General features: G+C 31.3%; 1 protein-coding gene across 2 annotated transcripts in view; it reads left to right on the top strand.

Moving 5' to 3' along the window:
- The window catches only part of Nubp1 (NUBP iron-sulfur cluster assembly factor 1), an 81,158-nt gene that overhangs the window by 20,158 nt on the left and 33,924 nt on the right, over positions 1 to 27,076 (top strand). For both annotated transcript variants that reach the window (XR_015041777.1, XM_085819240.1), the window contains exons 3-5: positions 1,345 to 1,478; positions 6,857 to 6,925; positions 21,526 to 21,558. Coding sequence is in view for 1 of the 2 variants with exons in the window: in XM_085819240.1 (XP_085675366.1) it covers positions 1,345 to 1,478; positions 6,857 to 6,925; positions 21,526 to 21,558 (236 nt within the window). In the remaining variant the exon portion in view is untranslated. The remainder of the gene's footprint in view (positions 1 to 1,344; positions 1,479 to 6,856; positions 6,926 to 21,525; positions 21,559 to 27,076) is intronic.

The raw sequence follows: 27,076 nt of genomic DNA, 5'->3' as shown, positions 1-27,076 counted from the left end.
TCTTCTTATATGCTTTTTATTAGCTTTTTCTTACAGTTTGGGTTTTTAAAGGGAATAGGAAGGGGTGGCTACAGGTAGTTGAGCAGTGTGATTGGTTATAGGTTAATTACATTGCTTTCGTACATATTTTGGTAACAGTCACACCAAAAATCTTTGCTATTACTTTCTCATTTATTCAATGATCAATAAAATGTTTCTAAATATTTTGCTTTTTTTATCAGTATTTATTTGAACACTTTGTTGTTTTTTGCCATTACTGATAAATTTCTTGTATACTCCTGATTAAGCAACCACATATTCCCCGATGTATGTGTGCCACAGGTTAGGAAATGTTGGTGTAGAGCATAGATTTAGGGAGAAAACATCAAATTTTGGTTAAATATATTTATTACAACCGTAAATAGAATGCAGCAATGGTTCATTATTCAACAGTATATGCCACATAAACTCTTCCTAGACTACAACAACAGTGTGATGACAGTATCGTCAAGCAGTACATAGAAAAGTTATGCTGCTAAATAACATTAGGAAATTGTGACAGAGAATTAAAGATTAATCATTCCCTCCAATTCTCTTGTCACTAGAATTAACGAAAGTATCAGTAATTTACAGAGGAAAAAATAAATTATTAACTAAAAAGAAGTTCTTAAAGTAACATTAAAAATACAGTTTACCATATTAAAAAAAAATTAGGTAATGCAAATCTCTTAAAGGTACACATGTGACCAAAACTAAGTTGCCACCAAATATTAGAACCCTGCATTATATTTAAAGAAATTAAATAATGAAGAATCTGCATGTATGTTTCTTGCATTGTGATAATAGAATGATAGAGCCATAAAGTTTTGAATAATGTACGTTTCCACCCGAATATGGGCAACTGGATGCCCAAATTTGGAATTTGTTTTATTATCTATTTCATATTTTGTGAAACTTTAACGAATTTTTGATTATCAAATTCAGCGATTTAAAAGCGAGCAATTTCAACATTGTACGGGGGGAAAAAAACATTTTTATCTCCAGCGTGCGAGACTGTGTGTTAGAAATTCTAAAGATATGCTCAATTTAAAATTATTTTGTGATATTGCTGTTGAACTGAATTTTATGGTTTCAGTGTGAAAAACATGATATTTAATGAGCACAAAACATTAAAAAAATGCCCCTTTGGGTGTAACGTAAAATCTGAAAGCTTTCAGATGTCTATAGATATATTTACTTTTGCATTTTGTTTCATTTTCTCTTCCTTGTTTAGATACTGACATAATCAGAAAGAATTTGTGTCTTTCAGATGTCTATAAATATATTTACTTTTGCATTTTGTTTCATTTTCTCTTCCTTGTTTAGATACTGACATAATCAGAAAGAATTTGTGTGATATTAAACATATTATTCTTGTGCTCTCGGGAAAAGGAGGTGTTGGGAAAAGTACATTTTCATCGCTTCTAGCTCAAACTCTAGCTGCAGATTTAACTAAAAATGTGAGTATATTAAGTTTCATCTTGTTGATTAAAAAATTAGGCCATGAATATTTAAATGGTATATATATTTTTTTAAATTAAAAAAAAATTAAGTTTTAATGTTGCACTCTTAAATTTATGAAATAAAATATTTTGATATAAATTTCAATATATCAGTTATCTGTAATCTTACAGTATGCAGATTTAACACTTTTAGTTAATTACTTATTTTTTAGATGGCAGCACTAAACTTGGTTGTTTTAATTATTTCTTTTTTCCACTGTTGTATCACACGTTCGAATTAAAAATTTTAGTGGCACCATCTATGAAATAACTAACTGTACGGGAGAAAAAAATTGTTTCATTTTCTCTTGTTTAGATATTGACATAATCAGAAAGAATTTGTGTGATATATTCTTACATATTAGAAAAAAAAAAAAAAAAAGAGGCTGTCCAGAAGAGGAGGTAGGAAAATGAAATAAAGTATTATTACAGTGTTATATACAGGGGTTGGACAAAAATATGGAAACACCTTTAAAAAAACATGTTTCTTTGCTTAATATGGTATAGGAAACCCGTTGGCATCCAAAACAGCTTGCAGTTTTCTTGGAATGGATAAATACAGTTCCTGTATGTTTGCCAAGGGAATATTATACCGTTCTTCCTGCAAAACGGTGGCAAGTTCAGATAACGATGTTGGCGGTGGATAACGAGAACGCACTTTGCGTTCCAATGTAGACCACAAAGGTTCGATAATATTCAGGTCTGGTGACTGTGTTGGCCAGGGGAGATGGGACAACTCATCCTCGTGCTCAGAAAACCAGTCCTGGACAATGTGAGCTGTGTGAACAGGGGCTTTGTCGTCTTGGAGGACACCATCACCATCGGGGAACAAAGTTTACCATGGGATGAACTTGATCGGCCAAAATGTTCACATAAGTCTTGGCAGTCATATGCCCTGACACAGTTATCATGGGGCTAGCAGAGAACCACGATATGGCTGCCCAAACCATAACAGAACCCTCGCCATGTTTCACTCTTGACAACAAGCAGTCTGTATTGTAGGCTTGAGATGGCATTCTCCAGACGTAAACTCGGCCAGAAGTGGGAAACAATGTGAAAGAAGACTCGTCAGACCATATTACTCGCTTCCACTTCTCTATAGTCTAGGCTTTATGACTTAAACACCACCTTTTCCTGTTACGGGCATAAGCATCATTGATGAGTGGCTTCTCAATTGCAGCACGGCCAGCAATTCCCTGTTTATGAAGCTCCCTTCTAATTGTTTTGGTACTCACAGGGTTCGGTAACACAACATTCATTTCAGCAGTAACTTTTGCAGCTGTGGTCTTCTTATTTTTCGTCACAATTGCCCTTAATGATCGTCTGTCACGATCACTCAGGACACACTTTCGTCCGCGCTGTGATTTAGCAGATGACGTTTTTCCGCTTTTCAAATATGCGGAATAAATCTTCGATACAATACCTCTTGAAACACTAAACACCTCGGCTACCTTGCTTACGGAAGCACCTACCATACATGCTCCAACAATTTGCCCACGTTCGAAGTCTGTTAACTCTGACATAATGCGATGACAACCTCACATAACAGTACTCCGACAACAACTGAACTGTTTAGTACATTTACGAAGTTGTATAGGTGGCGTCAGTAGTCAAAAACGCCAGCGCCACCTACATATTTCATTAAAATCAATCTTTCCTTTCAAACATGCATTTCACAAGGTGTTTCCATATTTTTGTCCATCCACTGTATATCAAAAGCAGCAATCGACATACTACATGATTACCCAATTATCTTATATAAAGGCAAGCATATCAGTTTAAAATTTTAAAACTTAATTTGGATATGTATAACATTAATCTAAATGTTTCAATATATTTTAAAAGATAGCTAATGTAGATTTTTTTTCCCTTTAGAAGCAAGTTCCAACTACAAACATCCTAAGATTAAATTTTAATAATTTTAAAAATTATATTGCTTATATTTAAAAACTGAATTCATTTTAAGATTTAAATCTATGATCACTGAAATTAAAAAATTTGCGTCACATATATATTTGGTAAATTACATGTACAACTTGTAAAAAAAATGTTCTGTGCAAACTGCAAGCTAAGCTTTAATGCTATAATAATCAGAGATGTATGATAAAATTTCAAAAAAATCATAAATCTGTATTATGTTTTGTGCGTAATAGGTATTAAACAGTTCAGCAAGTGAAGAGTACATGTAATATAAGTAAAGCAGCTTTGTTAGTTACCCAGATGTGTGAATGTATGATGATATACAAAAATGAAGGAAACATTGTACAATACAAAGTCTTTAATCCGGACTCGTCGGGACTTCAGCGATTCCAGATTAGGGGTTTTTCCGGATTATAGATTATCAATTTAAATCTGGTAAGATGGCATGCAGAAATTATAAAATTAAAAAATATGAAACCGTAATTTATGAAATAAAGAGCAATTATGATCTAAAGGGTATCAAAATTTACAAAAAAAAAAAGCTTAATATTTATTTGTTTACTTTATTAAACATTTCTTTCAGTGTAAGTTGTTTAAGTTGCTTCATTTTATGTGCTAATACTTTCTCTTTAATTCTATAAACAGACATAATTTCTTGTTCAGTTACAAAGTTCTGCTGTTCAAATCCTGTAATTGCTGCGCCGAGAATACCGACTAACTTGTCAATCGAAATTTTTTCGATTTCACTAACCTCTCTGTCACTTTCTTCATGCCTTTATCCACTTTTTGCAGCAATTCCACTTTTTGTTTGATAGACATCAAAACATGCTTTCGCTTTGTAGATCCTTTGGCAGCTCCAGAATCAGAAACTCTTTTTGACATAATCGAAAGTTCAAGCTTACTTTTTATAAAATTGCTCTAACAGTCTGCAAAAAATAATAAGCCGGATCCAATTAGAAGATTAAGGAACAATGCAGTCTGCAACATTAACTGAAATAGATAATTAGATAATTTTAGCCTAGCTTATACCGTCCATTATACATTAAACGTGCATTCGTAAACGTATTATGCACATGAATAAGCGCTATGCATGCACAGAAAGTTTGTAGCTTTGAGGTCTGGATTATAGATCATTCCGGATTATGTACGTCCATATTAAAGACATTGTACTGTAGTTGTGGAAAATTATTCGGCTGAATAGTAAATGGTATGTTTGCCTTAAAAATCTTTCAGTGGACTTTCTAGATAATATTTATCATTCTAACATCAAGCTAGAGAAATGTAAGAAACAAGGTATTGGCAAATAATTCTTATTATAAGGATATTTATCAGATCTGGAAAGATATGCTCCATATACCTTACAAGCTAATCAAAGTAGTGCTCAGTGCAGTGGTTAGTGACAATTTAAAAAAAAAAAAAAAAACATTTGCATGTTAGAAACTCATAAAGATCTTCTGAATAAACAAGCAAAATAAAGAGAAATATCTAAAGTATTATTGCAGTGTCATATATCAAAATGACAAAAATCAGCTAAAAGTAACTGAAGCAAAACTGATCACTTTAACACAGGAATAAATTATAAAACCACTTACTAAGCAAAGATTAAATCATGAGTGGATAAAACTTAATAGCTGTTTATTCTGCAAACAGGTTAGAGTAACTTTGCAGCTCTCAATCTGGAGTTTCTTGTGGCAGTGATGCTGATACTATTGCCCTAAAGAGGTGGAGAGCAGGTGAAGGGGAAAAAGTGTGTAAAAACATTCTGGAAAAAACTAATCCAAAATGTTTTCTTGTAGGAAAAGTGTTTTTTTTTTAGGAAATTCCAAAATTTTTCTGTGATGATTAAAAGTTGCAGTATGTCACCAATTTGTTAACAAAATTTTGTGAGAAAGACTGGTAAGCCTGTAACACAGTCATTTTTGTACATTTATTTGACAAAGAATTTGAAATACTATGAAATTATCAAGAATTAAATATATAGAAACATAATATAAGTACAGTAAAATCTTGCAAACTCTTGATTATTCAACATTCCATATAACGCGACAGTTGCACTTTATCATTAAAAATCTCCTGTTCAAGCACAACATTAGTTTTGAAATAATGTGGTGATTTATTAATAATTAGACTGTAATAATTTCTATCATGTTATATGGGGAAAACGGCATATTTATGTGTATGAATCTCAGCATGTTTTCGTGTTCTGTACAAAGATTTAGCTCAAAAGATTGAATCTGTAAATTTACAATTTTTGTCTCTTTCCTTTTGTAACACTTTTCTTTAATCTGTGTAATAAATTGCTGTTGATTATCTCTCACATTCCTCCTTTCTGTTGCTAGATGTTATCAGGTTTGTGGCTGTGCTTTGTAACTTTTAGTTCTTTCTAACTAAACTTTTAGTTTAGTTACTAAAAGAACTAACTAAACTTTTAGTTCATTCTGGGTATAGTTCTTTTAGATTTTATCCAGGTTTACAAATGATGCATTACATTGTCCATGCAAGTAAAAATGTGAAAGAAAAAGAGACAAATTAACATAGCAATGGAAACAAAATTGGGTGCCTTGAGAGAATAGACAAAGAGAAAAGTATTCATAAAATTATGATAGACTTAGGTATTGGATGAAATGTTATTATGAGTTGTGAATGTTATGAGTTTTATGACTTAAAACTTAAGATCCTCTTCTGCCCAGATCAAGTTTGGAGAACTCTTTAACTGTACTTACAAATTAAAATTTATGCAAAATAAACAATAAATAAATATAAGTTTACTGTAAAACAGTGTGCAGAATAAGTAATAGTGATGTCTAATAATATAAAATCTTTAAAAAAATGCAAGTATTTGCATAAAATTGTAAGGAATTACCTTATGTAGTAAATATTATTTTGTGATGCATATAATTAGCACAGTGAATTAACAGATTGAAAAGTACAAGGTTTGAATCCCGGTTAGAGCACAGTTGATTTTCTTCTGTTTCTTGCGATAAAAAGTCTGAATGTTTCTATAAAATAAAACAAGACAAATAGATACAGATCAAAATGCAGTAATTTAAACAAATAAAAATAAAAAAACACAAATATTTTAAGATTAAAAAAAAGCTCTTTTTTTTTCAAAATTTTAAGTGAATATTAATATAATTTTTTGCAAAAATTTATAGTATGTTAAATTCCTGAATTATTTTTAGAGATTCAAAAAAAATTTGCAGTAATTGTGTTTCTTGACAATATAACTAATAATTTGCATTAATTCATGGATTTTTATGCAATTAGTTATTTTCCTTTTATGTAATACATTAAATTTTTATTTTAATTATTTGCTGCACGTAATATCTTTGTTTGCAGTATATATGTATATATAAAACAATATGAATATAAAATTTTTAAATTAATATACTGCTGATATCTTTTACATATATAAGGTTGGAGTTATGGATATAGATTTATGTGGACCATCAATGCCCAGAATTCTTGGTGTAGAAAATGAACAGGTAAGGATTATCCATCTACTTAATAATATTAACTAGCATAAATAATCTACAACTAGTAATATTAATTATGAATTATTAATTGACGTTATTGAATTTAGAAAAATTCTCAAACAATACTCGAAAGATTTCCCAATTACTGACTAACAATTCAACTGCCATCTGTAACAGGTTCCTCTTTGTTAAAGAATATAATTTTATTAACAATTTATTTCATTAATAATTACCATGAACCAGAATTTTTAAAATTTACCTATAGGTATATAGATGGCAGAGCCATGCCAAGATATTTTTTCACCTGAGGCAAAAAAGTAAATGTGCACCGCTATATATATATATATATATATATATATCAAATTAGCTATATTTGTATTAAACAAAAGTAAATAAATGTATTAAATCAAAATATAATAATTCTTATAGCATAATTATACCATAATTCTTAAAGTCTTTTTTAATCGTAGCTTTGCAAATTCAGAAAAATAATATAACCAATTATTTATATCTTTCAAATGAAAATGTTAAAAATTCTTTTTCGATAAATAAGAAATAACATCGAAATGCACATTGCATTAATTTCCAGGTTTTCTCGAAATTCTTCCTATTGTTTTATTAATTTAAGTTTGCCGAAGCTTATTTCCCCTAATAATAACTCACAATTTTAAAAACATAATTAAAGTAATTTTCGAATTCGTATGGCCAGTTTGGGCCCCTTTTAGTTATTCACCTGAGGCAAGTTCCTCACCCTTGTCATGGCTCTGATAGGTGACATCATTGACATTTATAATTATAATGAAACTGAAAAACATATACAGTCAAAAGTCGTTAATTCGGACACCCATAATCCGGACCTCAAAGCTAAAAACTTTCTGCGCGTACGCCGCGTTGGCACATGCGCACAGGTGTTTTACGCTGGCGCGTAAGACCTTGACTACTGCGCATATGCATGTGCGCAAGTGCAGAATACGTTTTCGCTTTCGCGTTTAATATATAACGGACGGAGTAAGCTAAAATTATCGAATTATCTATTTCAGTTAGTGTTAATGATTGCGTTGTTCCTTAATCTTCGAATTGGATCCCGCTTATTATTTTTTGCAGACTGTAAGAGCAATTTTATAAAAGTAAACTTGAACTTTCGATTATGTCAAATACAATTTCCGATGCTGGAACTTCCAAAGGATCTACAAAACGAAAGTGTGTTTCAATGTCCAACAAACAAAAAGTGGAATTGCTGCAAAAAATGGATAATGACATGAAGAATGTGGCAGAGAGGTTAGTGAAAACGAAAAAATTTTGATTGACAAGTTAGTCAGTATTCTCGGCACAGCTATTAACGGGACTTGAACAGCGGAACTTTGTAACTGAACAAGAAATTATGTCTGTTTATAGAATTAAAGAGAAAGTATTATCACATAATACGAAGCAACTTAAACAACTTACATTGAAAGAAATGTTTAATAAAGTAAACAAATAAATATTAAGCTTTTTTTTTTTTTGTAAATTTTGATACCCTTTAGGTCATAATTGTTCTTTATTTCATAAATTACGGTTTCATATTTTTAATTTTAGAATTTCTGCATGCCATCTTACAAGATTTAAACTGATGATCTATAATCCGGAATCGCCGAAGTCCCGATGAGTCCGGATTAACGACTTTTGACTGTATATCCTAAATGCCTTAATAAACTAACAAAGATGACACCATAGCAGATTAATTTGACTTACATAATTAACAAACTCAACAATATTACTTTATTTCATACTCAATTACTTTATTTCATTCAGACTTAATTCAAATTAAGTTAAACTAATTTGAAATCCAGTTTAACTTAATTTGAATTCCAGTATCTCCAGAAAATTATTGCTAACCTTACTACTAATCAAACAAAAAGAATAAAAAATATCTGTTATAACAGTAGTGATTTTAATGTTTCATTTGCTACTGATTAGGCTGTGTTAATATTTTTTCATTTCAAAACTTTTTTGTCGCCGCAGTGTTACAAATTTTAAGAATTAACGAATTAACTCTTCTTTCTGTTTTTATTTTATGTTTTTATATCAAATTTTCATATATTATTATGTTTAATTGCTTTTGTTTAAATGTTTTGTTTTTTGAACTCAGTCCGCTTATGTAGAAAATAATTTTTTAGATTTCTATCTTTTTTGCTTCTTTATGTATTTGTTGCTATAATTTGCAAAACAATTTTTTACACCAGCCTGTGTGATTTCAAATTTTCATATGTTATATATTTTCATGTATTGGATTACTTGTATTTGCATGATTTGTTTTTTTCACATGATCTACTCAAAATAATTACTTGTATTTTACACTTATTTATGATGTTAATGCTATGATTTTGCAATTTTTTTGCTATACTCTACTGCAACTTGTAAGGGTTAGCCTTATAAAGACACAAATTTGATTTTCTAAAATTATTATAAGTATTAAACTTTAATGTGCGTCTTGTTGGTTCGGAAACAGACTTATACATTTACTTCTTTCATTGCACCAACCCTTGATGACAGTGCAGTAAAAGATTCATTTTTTTTTTTTTTTTCCTTTTCATTTTTGGTTTTGGCAATTACTGTGCTTATCATGCAGTTTACCACCACTATGCTATGTTTTTTTTTTTTTTTTTTTTTTTTTTTTCCTGCATATGGTTGGTTCCAAATTAAGTATGAGATGGGTTTTAAACATTTAATTTATTTTGCCTCATTACCATCACTTGTTGAAGCTTTCAGCATGCAATTGATTAAGTTTTGAACTTCTTTATATATATATATATACACACATGCATGTGTGTGTATGTGTGCATATGTATGACTTTCTCTCAGTGAATTATTGTTCTGTTTTCCGTGAAACAAGTATAAAGAAATGGTATAAGTGTTGTAACATGTACAGTTATTTTCTTTCATTTTGGATATATTGCAACAAAAAAAGAAAGCAATAGAGTTGATTCTTTTTCTGAAAGAAACATGATAAATCTTAAAATGAATCTGCAGGTCAGTAAGAGGGACGGGATTTTCTTATCTTCTTTGGGATAGTGTATAATTTAATAGGGGCACTTAACATGCAGTAAAAACATTTTATACTGCACATTTGATTTTTTTTTTTTTTTTTTTTTCAGTGCCAGGAAAAATTACTTCCTCTGAAGGCATATGATCAATTTAAATACATATAAGGAGAAAAATTGCTTTTTGAGCTTTAACTTGTGGAAAAAGATTTTTAATCCTTCTTTAAGATTCAATAGATGTTGTAGATGTTTTTTCTTGTAGCAATAGCGGATTAAAAAGCATTGTTGTGTTTTTCTTCTCCGACACCAGTTGTTATGTTATTTTCTTCCTTCACGTACTTCCTTCACCTACTTATTTCGTATGTGTTTCGTAAGGATTTGGAGTGAATAATGACAATACTACTTGATGAAGTATCAAAACAACACTTTATTTGCCTATATTAATCAGGTAACTCCAAATTCACTTTTACAGTCATCGAACTGTTACAAACACGCTGACATAGCCTTCACACTGTCATGCAATAACTGTGAAGACAGCTTCACTGCAAAGTACCAGGGTACAGCTCTCGACTCTGCTCGGTCGTTCTCGGAACTCCACATACTCTCGAGACTCTTCACACTACGACTCGCGATGCACTCGACGACACACAGAGCACGGCTCCCGACTTTTTGGTTCAGTCGTTCCCAGAGCTCAACAGGCTCTCTCGATGATGCACTAACCGCGATACACTAAGAGACTCCTTCGATGAACTCGAGGACCCACTCGGCACTTGCTGCCCGGCTGTCAACTGGATTTGTTCGCTAGATGAGACACCAACTCGATACTAACTCTCTGCGTACCAGCAGGGTTTATATAGCTTTTGGCTGGTGTTCGAGAACATTCTGGGCTAAACCGGTAAAAATTCGTTCCAGAAGGTTCTCCATCCGTCCATGGCATATCGCCAAATGGGCAATTTCTCGCCAAATTTGGCAACCCTGCCTGCGCTTGCCATTTTATGGCAACCCTAAAACTGCTTTGCTGGGAAGCTATCTCACCGCGCCTGGACATTTCGTAACAGTATCAAGAACTTAATTTTCAATTTGTCGAATTCTAGCCAGGAATGTCCTTATTACTACTTTTTATCTTTCCCTTTTTCAGCATGTATCAGCACCCTCTAAGTGCAAGCTGCTTTTGTAAAAATATGTTTGTCATGGTTTTATAATTGATGAAATGAATCATTGCCATCCCAATATGATTTCGTTTACTAAGCATTAGCTCCATTTTTCATACTAACTTGAATAATCATCTTCATACATGAGAATATATGTTTTACTTTTTTTTTTTATTTAAAGTTAGTTATTTTATAGTTAATTTTTAATTGGTAAATTCATTTATTATCTTCCAACATTCATATAATTTCTTTTCATTTCTGAAGCAACTGTTGTCACAATACCTTACATCCATAACACATGGCTTCATATATTGCTTTTAAATCATTTTATTAACTATACTTCGGTTCATAATTTTTTTCCACAGCTTTCTCATATTTGAATCTTTACAGTAAGGTCACTATAAAAAAAAACTATTTAATTTATCAATTAAGGTAAAGATGTTTTTTGTTTGAGATTTGTCTTCTGATATCAAAATGCAGGTTAATAAATGAGTTTTATAACCACTTGTATACTCTCTGTATTCAGGTTATCATTTGTATATGGAGGGAAATGTCAAGTGGAATATCTCCCAATTGCAGTAGTTTTATGATTAATTGGTCTGTATGGGATTGGTCCTTAGATCCCATAAACAAATGCTCAATGAATCTGTGAAAGCATATAAAATAACATTATAGATTTTATATAAATATTTATTAAACATTTTAGTTATTTTTATTTATTTATTTACTTTTTAAGCAGGTGCACTATTTTAAAGTGTGATATATAAGTTTTCAATAATGAGTCATCAATACCTTTCAATTTTTAATTTTATATTACATCTTTTTGCAAGCATTTATTCTGATTCTGTTTGCTTACTAAAATCTTGGAAGGGATTTGTGGTTTTTCTGATAGTCATTTACTATGCTTTTCTTGGCATTTAATTCATATATGTCCAAATCAGACATTCTCTGTTATCTCACACATTTCAATAGTTAATACATTGTTTTGTTATTGCAATTCATCATTTCAAGCTAATGTAAATGAAAAAACAACAAGAACTCATGAAAAATATGTACACAAAACTGCAAACCAAAATATACAGATACAACCACTGTAATTGTAAAGTAAGCCAGAGAGCTTTCAAGAACTGTGATTAGCAGTGCAGTTATTCAAATTTATTTTATTTTAAACTATCATCAGTTGATGCCTATTTATTATATCAATTAAATAAATAAATATCAAGTACTTTCAAAAATATGATTTTGCTCTGTTTGTATTATAAGTGTATTAAATAATAGTTTAATGTTATGTATTGGGCAGTGTATGGGATTGGAAGTTTATTATTTATTCTCAAAACGATCATTTCTAAACAGAAAGAGACATAGATCATGATTTTCATAAATATATAAGTTTCATAAGTTCATAAATACGTGTGATTATTGACATTGCAGCATATTCTACTTACATGTATATAGCAGATAATTTTCTCCATACTTTTTGCAAGCAAAGACTGGGAAAAAATTTGAGAGCTTGAGATTTTTTCCTAATTAAATTATAATTGTTCAATAATGATAACTGCCTCAGTTGTCAAGATAATTATGTAGAGAAATAACCTGTATTGCACATTAATTTTTGGTAATAAAATCCTATAGCCCATTAGATGTTGGGGAAAAAAATAGCCTATGTATATAGGTGAAAATTTACATATTCTTGCTATTGATACTACTAAAGAAGTTGAAAACAAATTTAAATGTAAAATTTGTAGTCTTGTAACCAATAATGCAATATATGCAAAAATGATTTTTTTAAAAAATTCTAGATTTTATTTTATGGTTGTTCAGCACATTAACATAATTTATTGGTTAAATATATCAAATGCTGCTTAATGTGTTATTAAAATCAAAATACTTTAAAAATCATCTGCTTGAACCAAATTGTAAATTAACTGGTTATAAATTTCCTAAAACTGTAGACCCCTCCCCCTTTTATTTCTGTTATTCTGCAGGTTAAACACAAACTTTTGGTAGTTTTCATAGCTTCTGTATTTCCATCCTAAAATAAATCATGTTGTTCTGTTTAAAATAAAAATCTTATGCTTGTTAATTTGTCTTATTTATTACTTATTATTGTAGACTTTGACTTAATTCACAGCATGAGAGCACGAAGTAATATTTAAATGGTTTATTTAATAGGAAGAAATAAAAGTAATTAAGAAAAGTATATAAAGATGAAGTTAACGGTATGCAGGATTAATATAATGATGTAGTCCTTTTACACCTAAAGGCATAACATCAAAAGCACAATCTAAATTCATAAACTCTTGAAGACGTGTGAGCCGTCTGCTCACGTCTGCCCTCCGCTCTCGACCAGGTCTCAGCGCTGTCTGGGATGATTCTTACTGCGCTGGGCTGTGATGGTGACGTCATCTCGTATTCTAATTCAGCATTGGATGTTGATGACTCCCACAGCTTCGGCCAGCCTGAAGAGGCATCGTCCTCGATGTCTGTTGACTGGACATCACTATCATGTACCTGCAAAGAGAATTAAAAAAAAAAAAAAAGAAAAGAAAAAAAAGAAAAAAGAGTATCAGGTCCTTAGGTTTTGAGCTGATACAAACATCAAATCAATTTGACCATGGCTTCATATGGTCATCCGCAGTAGATGTCAAATTCGGTCCTTCATGGCATCCTACTTTCTCGACTTCATATCTGTCATTTGATCGAACAGGTATGATTTTATACGGTCCATGAAACTTAGGTCGTAGTTTCAAACCAGTCCCATATTGAGTTCTTTGAATGGCTACCAAGTCGCCAATCTTGTATAGTTTCGGTTTCTTACGTTTCTTGTTGAATTGTTTACGATTCTCTTCTTGAATCCTCAAAATGTTGTTTTTCGCATCTTCTCTCATTTCATCATGTTCTTGAACCAATTGTTTTAGATATTCTTCTTTCAATATCTCACTAATTCTCAAATCTTCTTTCTTCTTCATTTTCGTGCCTATGAGAAGCTCAAACAGTGAATATTTCGTACTTCTCGTAGTTGTACTGTTGATTATTCTCTGAACATCTGGAACATACTTAAACCATTTCGTTGAATCTTCATGTGATAATTTTGACAAAACAGGAATCAAAATTCTATGAATTCGCTCAATTTGTCCGTTACCTCTTGGAATACCGGTAGTAATTTTGACATGTTCTATACCTTCTTCAGTACAATACGCTGAAAATTCTTTCGATGTAAAGGCACTACCTCGATCTGAAATGATTCTGGCTGGATTTCCAAATACAGTCTGTTGTTGCTTCAATTTTGAAATAACTTCTTGCGTAGTTGGTGATTTCACTAGATAGAAACAAGTTAATTTCGTAAAAGCATCGACAACAGTTAAAATGTGTTGGTATCTCATGTTCGTTGATGGAAGAGGTCCAATAAAGTCGATATGATACGTACTCAAGGGAACGTTTTCTTTCGGTACAGGATGAAGAAATCCTTCTCCTTTTCCTTGCTTCTTGTTGTACAGTATACATTCTATACAGTTAGCAATTACTTTTTCAACTTTGCATTTCAGTCTGGGAATATAGAATTCTTGCTTTACAGCATTCACAGTTTTATCTACAGCAAAGTGACCTTTTTTATGTACCTTCTGTATGATTTCATTCTGTAAGGATTCTGGCACTACTAGAAGATCTTTACCATTTTCAAATTTGTACAAAATATCATTTCTCATGAAGAATCCATGTTTTTCTCCCTTCTCAACTAAATTCTTTATCAATTTCACGTGTTCATCTTCATTCTGTTGTTGTGCTAACCGAATCTTCTCAGTTACATCGGATGTGTATGATGTTAAAATTAGAGCATTTCTACTTAAAGCATCAGCATGTTTCATTTGGCTTCCTGAACGATGTACAATTTTATAATCGAATTCTTCAATAAACATTGCCCATCTTGCAATCTTAGGAGTTAAATCTTTCTTATCTAAAGTTTTCTGAAAAGCACTACAATCAGTTACAATTTTGAATTTAGTCCCTAACAAATAGTTTCGAAATTTCTTCAGAGCTTCTATTACTGCAAGGGCTTCTAATTCGTAACTACAGAGTTTCTCTTGCTGCAGTGAAGTCTTCTTACTCATATACTGGATTGGGTGATAATTACCATCATCAGACAGTTGGAGTAATACCGCACCAGAGCCTTGACTACTAGCATCGGTATGAAGTTCTAATGGATACCCTTGCCTAAATATGTGTAGAACAGGTGCCTGAGAGAGAATTTCTTTCAATCTACAAAAAGCTTCCTGTTGTTCGGAATCGAAATTAAAACCAATACCTTTTCTAAGCAAGTCACTAAGAGGTTTAGCTATTTTAGCATACTGAGGAATGAATTTACGAAAATATCCCGTTAGTCCTAAAAAGCTTTGTAGTTGTTTACAGTTACGCGGTTGTGGAAAGTTTCGAACAGCAACAGTTTTGGAAGGCGATGGTCGAATAGTTCCGTTTTCAATTACATGTCCCAAAAATTCAATTTTACGTTTTAAGAATTGGCACTTTTTGAAATTTATTTGTAACCCATACTCCGAAGCAGTTTTGAGTACTCTTTCTAATTTGTCTAAACATTCAACTTCATCATTAGCCGGTATGACTATATCATCCATATAAATAATTAGTACACCTTCATTTAGCAAGTCACGAAATACTGAATAAATATACCTTTGAAAAACATTTGGACTAATACATAAACCAAAAGAAGCTTTAAGAAATTCGTAGATACCATTATGTGTTACAAAAGCAGTATATTTGGTGCCATTTTCGTCTATGTCTACATGGAAAAAGCCATTTTTCAAATCTAGTGTCGTGAAGACTTTTGACTGTTCTAAGCGATCAAGTACTTCCGGAATTAAAGGCAGTGGAAATTTGTCTTTAATAATCTTCTTATTTAATTTCCAATAGTCAATGCATAAACGTTTCGAATTATCACGCTTGTTACACAAAACAATAGGCGCCGAATAATTAGAATTGCTAGGCTTTATTATGCCCTCTTTTAACCATTCCTTAATTTGATCGTCAACAACTTTTTGTTCCGCAAAAGACATGTATCTTCTATTTTGACAGACAGGAATATCATCCCATAAAATTATTTGCATCTTGAAGTCAGATTGTCTATTTTTCCGTGGTTGGTACGAATTAATTAAATTACACAGTCTTTCTTTATGTTCTGCATTCGAAATATGCGATAAATCAATCTCGTTGACAGAAATAGCATTCACCAGATGTGAAAGGTAATTAAACGTCGATCCACTTCCGCTTTCGGGACTTTTGTTTACATTAACAGAGACGCCAGACGATTGCGAAGGATCATAAACATTCTTCAATGAGACAGCAATATTCAAATTTCCCATAACGCAACGAACGGTAGAATTTCGATATGACTCAGCAGTTATCAAGTTTACATTACTTTTATTCCGATGAGAAATTATTTGAAGGCCATTCTCGGTAAAAGAGAAGTTAAACTGACTCAATACATCCAAACCTAATACAATTTGATTACATAATGACTTAACAACATAAATTTTAGTACGCAGTGAAAAACTATCAATTGAAATATCAGAAATGAAAAAGCCGATGGGGTACGTTTGCTTTGATTCAATTCCGTTTAATGTGATATCGCTACAATTTAAATTAGGAGAACCAATCTGCTTGTATAACTCTACGCTGCATATCGTTACATCTGAACCAGTGTCAACTAAACTATCAACTAAATGATTATTTATTCCTACAGTCTTCCTAATTCTATGCTTGTCGGAAATTCGTTGTAATAAAGCTGCTTGTTGTGTCTCGGGGGTCTGCTCTGGACAGTTTGTTGAATAATGCCCGAACTTCTTACATTTTATACATTTTACACCCTTTGATTTGTTTACACAATGCTTTGAATAATACCCAAATTCCTGGCAATTAAAACATTTGACCTTATTAACGTTAAATTGACTTCGGTTTGATGACGAAAGCTTACTTCTATCTTTAACTTGAGTGTCTACTTTTGGTTTCGGATTTTTAAACTTATCATTGTCCAATCTCATTTTATCATAAATTTTAAGCCTTTGTTTAAATTCAGATATTGTTTCGCAACCATATAGTATAGTTTTCCTCACTACAGAATCGGGGATACCATCAATAACATATTTAATTAATGAAGCATCTTCAATGTTACCTCGCGAACACATTTCTTTCATTTTCAAAAAATACTCATCTAAAGATTCATTAGGCATTAATTTACGTTTACATAACATTTCATGCAACTCATCAGAATTAAAAGCTTTACCATATTCAGATTTCAAAAGATTTTTTAACTTACACCAATCATTAACTTTAGGTTCACTCTGAATAAATAGTTTCGCTTTACCTTTTAATGATCTTTTAGCAAAAACTAATTTATGCAAATCACTCAATTTCAAAGAGTTTATAACATCTTCAAATTCATCAATCCATTTATCAACATTTTCATATGCATTACCAGAAAAAGGATTAACAATACTTTCAATATCAGAAAAACTAAGATGAGGTTTAAAATGATCTTGAATTGGAAGCTGCATACTGTTGTTTACTTGAGACTCATTAAAACCAGGATTGTCTCTTTGATTATCATCAAGCATTACTTCAGAAATTTTATTAATAGTTTCATCTTCAATATCACTATTTTCTTCATGCAAAATATTTTCAAATAATACAGATAAATCACATAGGTAAGAGACAATTCGGGTTACGACTTCCGTTTTTAAACCTTCTGAATTTATGCACAATACATTGCAAATTTTAATTAACTCATTCAAAGTAAAACTATTCTGTACTGTATCTATTTTCTTATTAAATTCTTTAGAATCTGGTTTAAATATAAAGCCAGAAAATTCACGTAATCTTTTCCGGTTATTTCGGTCTCCATCAGTATTAAAAATAAGCTTATGCAAACTTTAGATTTCAGAACTTTTACTGTTCTTTAAAGCTGCTTCCAATTCTGGAATTTCTACTAACTTCATATTGGAAAGAAAGTTTTGTACTCACCCGACAGATGATCGTCGTCAATTGGGTAATCCACACTTTATAAGAGTAATCCAATAAATCGAATAACTTATGAGAACAGTTCACTCAGTAGTTCAATGCACAGTTCATAATGTCACTCACACATTTTCCAAGTTCGAGCCGCACGGTTGGTCGCCATGTTTTTTTGTAGACTCTGACTTAATTCACAGCATGAGAGCCCGAAGTAATATTTAAATGGTTTATTTAATAGGAAGAAATAAAAGTAATTAAGAAAAGTATATAAAGATGAAGTTAACGGTATGCTGGATTAATATAATGATGTAGTCCCTTTACACCTAAAGGCATAACATCAGAAGCACAATCTAAATTCATAAACTCTTGAAGACGTGTGAGCCGTCTGCCCTCCGCTCTCGACCAGGTCTCAGCGCTGTCTGGGATGATTCTTACTGCGCTGGGCTGTGATGATGATGTCATCTGGTATTCTAATTCAGCATTGGATGTTGATGTACATTGCTCAAAGTATGATAAACTCATTAACTTAATAAAAACTATAAAAAGGTTCATAGTAATTTTCAGGAGCATTGCCTTATCGAATGCATATAAATTTAAAATTGGAAAAAAGAATTATTGTTATTTAACTTATTCATATAGTTATAGGTTCAGTAGAAAGGGATAGGAAATCAGAATTTCATCATTAGTTTTACTGGGTTTAGTCCACTGCATTAACTATGCAGCTCTGCCCTAATTTTTTGATGGAGATTAAGCTGGGGGATGCATCCAAGAGACTGCTATTCCTCTTCTCTTACTACCAAACCACTCGAGAGGACTTTATGCTTGCCAGCATTTTAAGTGCCCCATACCTTAAAGAACTGTATGCTTACAAATGTCCATGTCTTCTCCTGTATTTGAATCTAAGCAAGCCAACATCGCCAGCCACAATACTGATCAGAGCAGAACTTGTTCATAGATTGAAATCCTTATTAATTGCATTTAATCTGTAGTTTGATATTGAATTGATGATTTTAAAGGTGGAAACTCAAAACAAAATGAGCTGCACACTGCCGTGTCATATTTCTTTTTACTCCTCTCTCATTAAGAGGAGAATGCTTGCTGACAAATGTATTGCATCAGTTGAAAAAAACATGGACAAAAGTAGCTTTCCCATGCTTCTCCTTTCCTCACACAATATAAGAGACTAGGAAAATTGCACATAGTTACAATATAGTTACAAAGAGAGAATATTCACTGTTTACCTATGAATTTAGATTAATTTATTATTATTTCTAAGTATGCTAGAAGCGATTTTTCTGCTTTCAGCTTTATATTATATTAATTATTTATAATTTAAGATTGGCTAATCTTTATTTCTAAACTTCTTTTAAAGTTCAATAGGATAATAATGTTAAACAAAGTGTTTTTTTTTTTTTTTTTTTTCCCCCCCGGTCATTTCAGTTATTTGTTAGTGACAGAATAAGTGCTTAGACTAAAGATGAATTCAGCAACCTCATTGTGCAATTGGTATCTGTTTTAAGACACAAAAAATATCACTGTTATATTAAAAAAAAAGCTTAGAGCTTTCCACACATTAGCGATCTAGAAGAAATTTTCATTTAAATCAACAAATGAAAATACATAAAATAAAGTTTAGGAAAAGTGCAGTGAAAAATTTCTAGGGAAAAAAAAAAAAAAAAAAAAACTTGTCACATAGAGATTTTGACCAGTCTGCTGTTATCACAAATGGGTAAAGTTACACAAAATTATGGAATTTAAATAATAGAAGAAAAAGAGAGCAGAGTTGTCCCTGTCTATTTGCTATTGTTCAGAATGATTGCAGTTTAAAAGATAATGTGAGTACTATCAAAATGAAACAGTGATCTCTTTATTTAATTAAAAAACATAGTTAACTACTACACAATAGTAAAAAGACTTTTTTTCTAAATAGAATAGACTATTAATTGAAAAATGTGATATCGGGTAAGTGTATCGTGAACTTATAATATATCAAAGCAGAAATGCAAAAAGTTTGAATTCGTGAACTTTTAAAATGAAGGTATTTTCTTCAAGTCCAATTTGTTTGAAATTTTATTTGATAAAATTTAGAAAAAAAAATTGATTTTGAATATGCACTAGTCTGTACTGCGAAATATTTGAATTGATTTTTCTTTATTTCTTTCTTTCTTTTTTTTTTTTTTTTTGTTTAAGTAGAAAATTAAACTATACATGAATTAATATTATGTATAAATAATATCAATATTAAAAACATTAGGAGTGCAATGTTTACTTCACTAAATCTGTCAATATGAACATCAGTTGTAGCAGCGAATGACATTTTTAACCTATAAGATTAATTAGTAATTGAATAATAATATAGTTGACTAATTGATTATATCTGAACATATATTATAATGTGATCTTAATAAAACAAGCAAAGTTGAACTGAATATAAATTGTTTAAATATCTTTTTATTAAAAAATTTTATAAAAATTTCCACTTTAGTTCTCAGAATTGATGAATTTTTAACTTTGATTGCACACATTTCATTATTTTACATGCTGTGCATTATTTAACAAAGTTTGTATGCGAACAGTACAGCAAGCTTTGAATTACGTATAATGCTAATTCCTGCATATTAAGTTAATTTTAAGAGTGTGATGTTGAGCAGCATGCTCTTTGTAGAAATTCAGAATATTCACCTGATAATTTTTTATCATTGCTTTAATTTTTGTTAGAATGTATTAACTTTATGCAGTTTTATAAAGTACCTAGGTAATAATTTTGATAAATACTTAATCTCTTGTACTTCTTAATAGACATTTTGGATGTTCTGTTTATATACTTGGATATACAGTGACAGCTTCTTGATACATAATAAAGCATAATTTTTATAATTCACCTAATTTGTCATTTAGGTTTTAGATTATCTAACTTGGCATTTAGATTTTAATACTTGATACGCTTTGAATCTGAAGAAAAATTTAGATCCAGATCCAAGTTCAACTGAGCTCTCAATCTAAATTCGCGTGCTCGATTTCACTTATAATTTATGTTTTGTTTTGAATATTATTCTCTGCACTGTTTAAAAAATACTTTATCTCAAGAAAAATAATATATGTTGTTACACATAACAAAATTTTTAGCATCTAAAGAATGAATAGAAGGGATTTAAATATTCAAATTAATAGTTAAGTTTGCATAACAGTAAATTTATGTTCATAATGGAATTCAGATTAAAATCTCAAATTTTTTACGCAATTTTGGCAAAACTAAACTCCTTTGTATCTAGTTATCAAAGATGTAGCATATTTTTAATTTGTGTCATTTGATTTATGTTTAATGTTCTTTCAATTTGTCATTAAAAATTTTTGCACATTTATTTTAAGTTATTCACCAGACAAAATGTATGTTATATTCTCTTATTTACTGATAATTTAGGTTCATTTAAGTGGATCTGGATGGTCACCTGTGGTAAGTCAGATTAATTTTGTTTTTAGCTTAAGAAAAATTAATCTTAAATAATACTTTAAAATAAAATCAATAACTATTTAATACCTAAAAATAGTACTTTTGTTTCAAAACAGAAGCTTTCTCTCTCTATATATACAGTCAAAAGTCGTTAATCCGGACTCGTCGGTTCCGGATTATAGATCAATTTAAATCTCGTAAGATGGCATGCAGAAATTCTAAAATTAAAAATATGAAACCTTAATTTATGAAATAAAGAACAATTATAATCTAAAGGGTATCAAAATTTACAAAAAAAAGCTTAATATTTATTTGTTTATTTTATTAAACATTTCTTTCGATGTAAGTTGTTTTAAGTTGCTTCGTTTTATGTGATAATATTTTCTCTTTAATTCTATAAACAGACACAATTTCTTGTTCAGTTACAAAGTTCTGCGGTTCAAGTCCCGTTAATTGTTGTGCCGAGAATACTGACTCACTTGTCAATCGAAACTTTTTCGTTTTCACTAGCCTCTCTGTCACATTCTTCATGTCTTTATCCATTTTTTGCTGCAATTCCACTTTTTGTTTGATGGACATCGAAACATATTTTCGTTTTGTACGATCCTTTGGGAGCTCCAGAAACGGATATTCTATTTGACATAATCAAAAGTTTAAGTTTACTTTTATAAAATTGCTCTTACAGTCCGCAAAAAATAATAAACCGGATTTAATTCGAAGATTAAGAAACAACGCAATTATCAACATTAACTGAAATAGATAATTAGATAATTTTAGATTATACCGTCCGTTATACATAAAACGCGCACGCGAAAACGTATTCTGCGCTTGCGCAAACGCATATGCGCAGTGGTAAAAGGTCTTACGCGCACGCGTAAACGCCTATGCGCATGTGTCAACGCGGCGCACGCGCAGAAAGTTTTTAGCTTTGAGGTCCGGATTATGGATGTCCGAATTAACGACTTTTGACTGTATATGTGTGTGTTTGTGAATGCATACAAAAGTCCTTACTTAGCCTTTATTTTTGTAACCGTTGATTGTAGACATATATATTTCCAATTACAAATGTTTTAAATGACCCAAAGATTTGTGTGTCTCTTGTATTTTTAAATTAAAAAAATAATTTTGTGTAAAATACAAAATCTATTCTTTTACAAGGTTTCTCTAGTCTGTATTATTCTGTTCAAAAAATTGTTTATTCATTAAAAAAAAAAAAAAAAAAAATGAAACATAAAAAGTTTGGTTTGTATAGCAACAAAAGTTGATTAAGCTATTTGATACTAAAATCAGGAAACATTCAGTGGCTGTACACACAGCTGAAGAGCAAATGTTTGCATTTATATATAACTAAAAATAAAATATCATCAAAATAAAATATCATAAACTTTTTTATGCATGTGTTTGAATACATTGTATTTTTCAACCAATATAACTTCATTTCTGGCAACTCCAGCAGACCTATAATAATGAGTATGCCAATAACTTTTTTATTTCTCCTATTGTAACAGGCATCCAGGTTTGTTGGTGTTTTCTGGTAGTGAATAAAGAATTATTTTCAACACCAATGTTGGATTGTTCAGCATATCTTTTTGTTTTATTCACTATTAATTCTAGAACATTGTCTGACATAAATAACTGGTACAATGAAAAAGGATCATCAAAATTAACATTTTCATTCAAAAATTCCTTGTCTTCTGTATACTGACATATCACACTGCTTCTTCCTATGACCTGCTGCCATTCTGTCTTATCATTTTCTTCTGAATCAGCTTCTAAAAACTCTGGCGTCATAGTATATTTATCAGATGTCCTAAATGAGTCACTTTCCTCCAAATCATAAGTATCATTGTGACTCTCCTCTGAAAAAGATGAAGTATCATTTGCCTTGATCTTTGTCTGTGGAACACAATTGTAGACTCATCTGATGAGTCATCTGTTATCGCAAAATCCATTTTCTAAAGGGTGAACATTTTAACATATTACATATTTTACCGGATGTCTTATAATTCTGCTTACCAGAAGAAATCAATACTATAATATACTATAATATATAATGTTTTTAAATTTCAAATTCTTGCGTACAGAATGAAAAACAAAGTTACATGCCAACAGAAGTTCACTATTAGTAATCCATAAAGAAGGAAGAATTATTCATCAACACTTAGCTTTATATATTTACAGAACCAATATAGGTGCAAGTGTTTGCCAAATATAGAATAACAGAAAAAAGAAACTCCTCTTATACAGAGCTTTGCATATACTAAACGTATAGTAAAAGGAAACTGCGCTTTTGCATCTGAAGTTTTGCTACACAACATTGTGTGCAAGGCACCACCAGGTAAAACATAGTACGATTTTTACTGCCGTCCGGTGGCACAATATAGCAAAATCTGTGCCACCCTCAATGTGTTAATGAAACTGCGAGGACAGCATTAAAATAAAAATACAATTTATGCCATTCACAGAAAAGTAATTTGTGCAGGAGCACTGTAGCAGCATTTCTTCCCCAGCAGCACTGCCAGTAAGACTGTGAGGGGAGAGAGTAGTTTGTGATGTAAAAACATACACATGATGTGTTTCTGTTGCTGATTGTCTGATACAAGGCATCTCTCCCTGACATAAATGAAATGCTTCAGGATATGCTCCCAGTAATGAAGACACAATTACAAATCATAATAAATATTTACAATATGCAGAAAATTCAAAATTAGTGAAAAACAGAAAATGAAGTATAATGTAATAAAAATATATACATGGTCATAGATGCAGTAGCAAACATGTGCATAATACAAAGTATTAAATAAAGTAAAAGTTTGTGCTCAACGAATGTAGTCTGTGACTAAATGCTTAGAAAATCATATCTTAGCCCACTCTTAGTGGTAGATGTTTGATTAAAGCATCATGTGGATTAGAGGGGGCAAGGGGGGACATCTGTCTATGGGTGCAGCATCCAGGGTATCAAACTGATTTTACAAAATTTTAGAATTAATTATTTTCCATTCTTTCCAACAGGAGGAGGTGCAAAATCATCAGCTGTCCTCAGGCTCTGAAAACCCTAGCTGTTCGGGCGGGAGCTGAAACTGTAGTATTTTTTCCGTTTACATCAATAATAAAATTCGTATCATTTCTGTCATTGACTAGGTCCAGTATAAGGTGGTGGAATGCCAGAGTGTCGGACTTTTTACTGCTGCCATCTAGGGCAGTAGAAATCGGGTTTAAAGACCTCACTGTTTGAAGTAAACTATTGACATATGCGAAATTTAAGATCTGATGCATCACTGGTTACTAGATCAGAAGGTAATCTTAATGTTGTGCCATAAACTAGTTGAGAAGCTACTTTGATATCCTCTGTAATGGCTAAGCATATGCCTAAGAGAACAAGTGGGAGAGTTTCTGTCCATTGTGCTGCATTATGTGCTTAAAGGCCTCTTTTAGGATGCCAATAGAAGCAATCGATAATTCCATTTGACCAGGGATAATATTCAGAGGTTCAAGTCCTGTTGCACTGAAGCATGCGGGTAAGTTCTCTTAAAAGATTAGATTTAAAATTTTTATCCCGCTCAGATGTGTGACTGTGTGCATCCAAATCTGGATGTCCATCCATGTACTAAGCCACAAGTAGCTGTTTCTGCAGTCATGTGAGTTGTTGGAATAACTTCTGGCCGTCTTGTGAACTGGTGTGTGATAGTCATGCAAAACTGTTTTCCATCAGATGGAGGGAGAGGGCTTATAAAATATATATGTGGGAAAAACAAGCATCAGGTTCAACAAACGTGCCAATAAGGAGCTTTGGTATGTTTAGCAATTTTATCTCTTTGACATTTAACACAGCTGTGCACAAACGATTTTATTTCTTTTTGCATGCTTGGCTATATAGAACATTTAGCAATTAAATCAAGGGAGGCTGAGATACCAGGATGAGAGGAAAATGTAAGGTTTTGAAAACTGCTAATCTCATGCAGTGGGGAACAAAAGAACTTTTGTTCGCATGAATAAAATACTACAGTAGTACCATTGTAATAATCTGTGTGTTTAATTATTCTCTTTTTTACACACAAGCATATACACACATAGTTCCCAGGTGGTGCTATCGTTGGGTCTCGGCAACTGTTTTCTTTTCTCTTTTACAAGCAAAAAACATGGCAGGTGCATAAAGGAAAAGTACCATAAAAGGCAAATGAATTAAAGTAAAAATTTCCAGTCTAAAATTCTAAAAGGAATCATTTTATTTGCTATGTTGAACAGTAGATGCGTGCATTTAAATTATGTGAAACTGTTGAAAGAATAAAGGGCATTCCAGGCATAAGCACTGAAACATTATATTCGACTGCGAAATTCCATCGACCGTGAAAACTGGCAGTTATCTCACCAAACTTGCACCAGCCACACTGCAAACATTTGAAGAAGCTGATTGCTTTTTATTTAGTTAATCAGAATATACAAGTTAAATGCATAACATATACAAATTTAAATCACTTCTCATAATTTTTTATGTTGCGTAGCCACTGTTTATCCATTTTCACAGTTTTTCTTGCTGCCTAGATCCCATTCTACTGCATTCTATTTCATTAAAGGCAAATCCCAAATTTTAATAATTTTTTTTTTTTTCAAAATGTGATTAAAAAACCTGGATGAACAGCAGTTAACTTATTTCATTTTTTTACAAAAATTAAACTGACTTATTGAGAAGTAATTGGGTTTACTTCAGTGGTTCTCAACCTTTTGACTAACATGTACCATCTAAACAAAAATTTCAAAACTTGAGTACAACCACTACATTTTGCAATGATTATTTTTCAATTTTTCAACAGAAATATTAAAATATATGTATATATATTTTGCCATTTGTGCATTTCTATTTGTATTAAATATGCACATATAAAAAAAAATAAGTTAAAAATTGGTAACTATTTTAATTATCAAAATTTAAGTTATATTTTAGTTATAAAATTTAGTGAGAAATGTGGGTCTCTTTATAGCCCCTTTCATATGCAATGCTCTTTTTGCTCAACGCTTCACATGCCAACCACAGTTTGTATTAGGGAGAAATGGGGATATGAAGCATTTTCGCCTTCAGGACCAGTTCAGATGCACATCGTCTTCCATCCCTTAACCCATAAGCCACTGCGAGCAATGAATAATGTCACAAATGCGAATCAGACTAGCGGATTTCTAACATTTACTTACACCTTTTTTGACATTCTTTACTATTGCTATAGAACGCCATCAGAGTTTAATTCTTTAATTAATTAAAGTACACCTAAATTAATCTTAAATGCAATTTATATACAAGACAAAATGATTAAAAGAAAAAAAGAAACCACATATGCTGCTGAGCGGTTTCAAATAAAATGTTTTCTGGCTGCTCAAATTTCAAACTTTGCTTTTTGAAAAAATGAATAAAATGACAAATTGATAGCATTAATATTAATTATAAATGTTTTAATATTGATTATAAATGTTTTAGAAAATATATTATAATTAGTTCATCTGTTAAAATTGTTTTGAACGTGTTTTACGA

Source organism: Stegodyphus dumicola, chromosome 6, assembly GCF_044657685.1.
Source record: "Stegodyphus dumicola isolate Sdum_Otavi_A_Nest chromosome 6, ASM4465768v1".
NCBI classification, from domain to species: domain Eukaryota; kingdom Metazoa; phylum Arthropoda; class Arachnida; order Araneae; family Eresidae; genus Stegodyphus; species Stegodyphus dumicola.
Note: the sequence above shows the minus strand (reverse complement) of the source record. Positions and strands in the feature narration are given on the sequence as shown.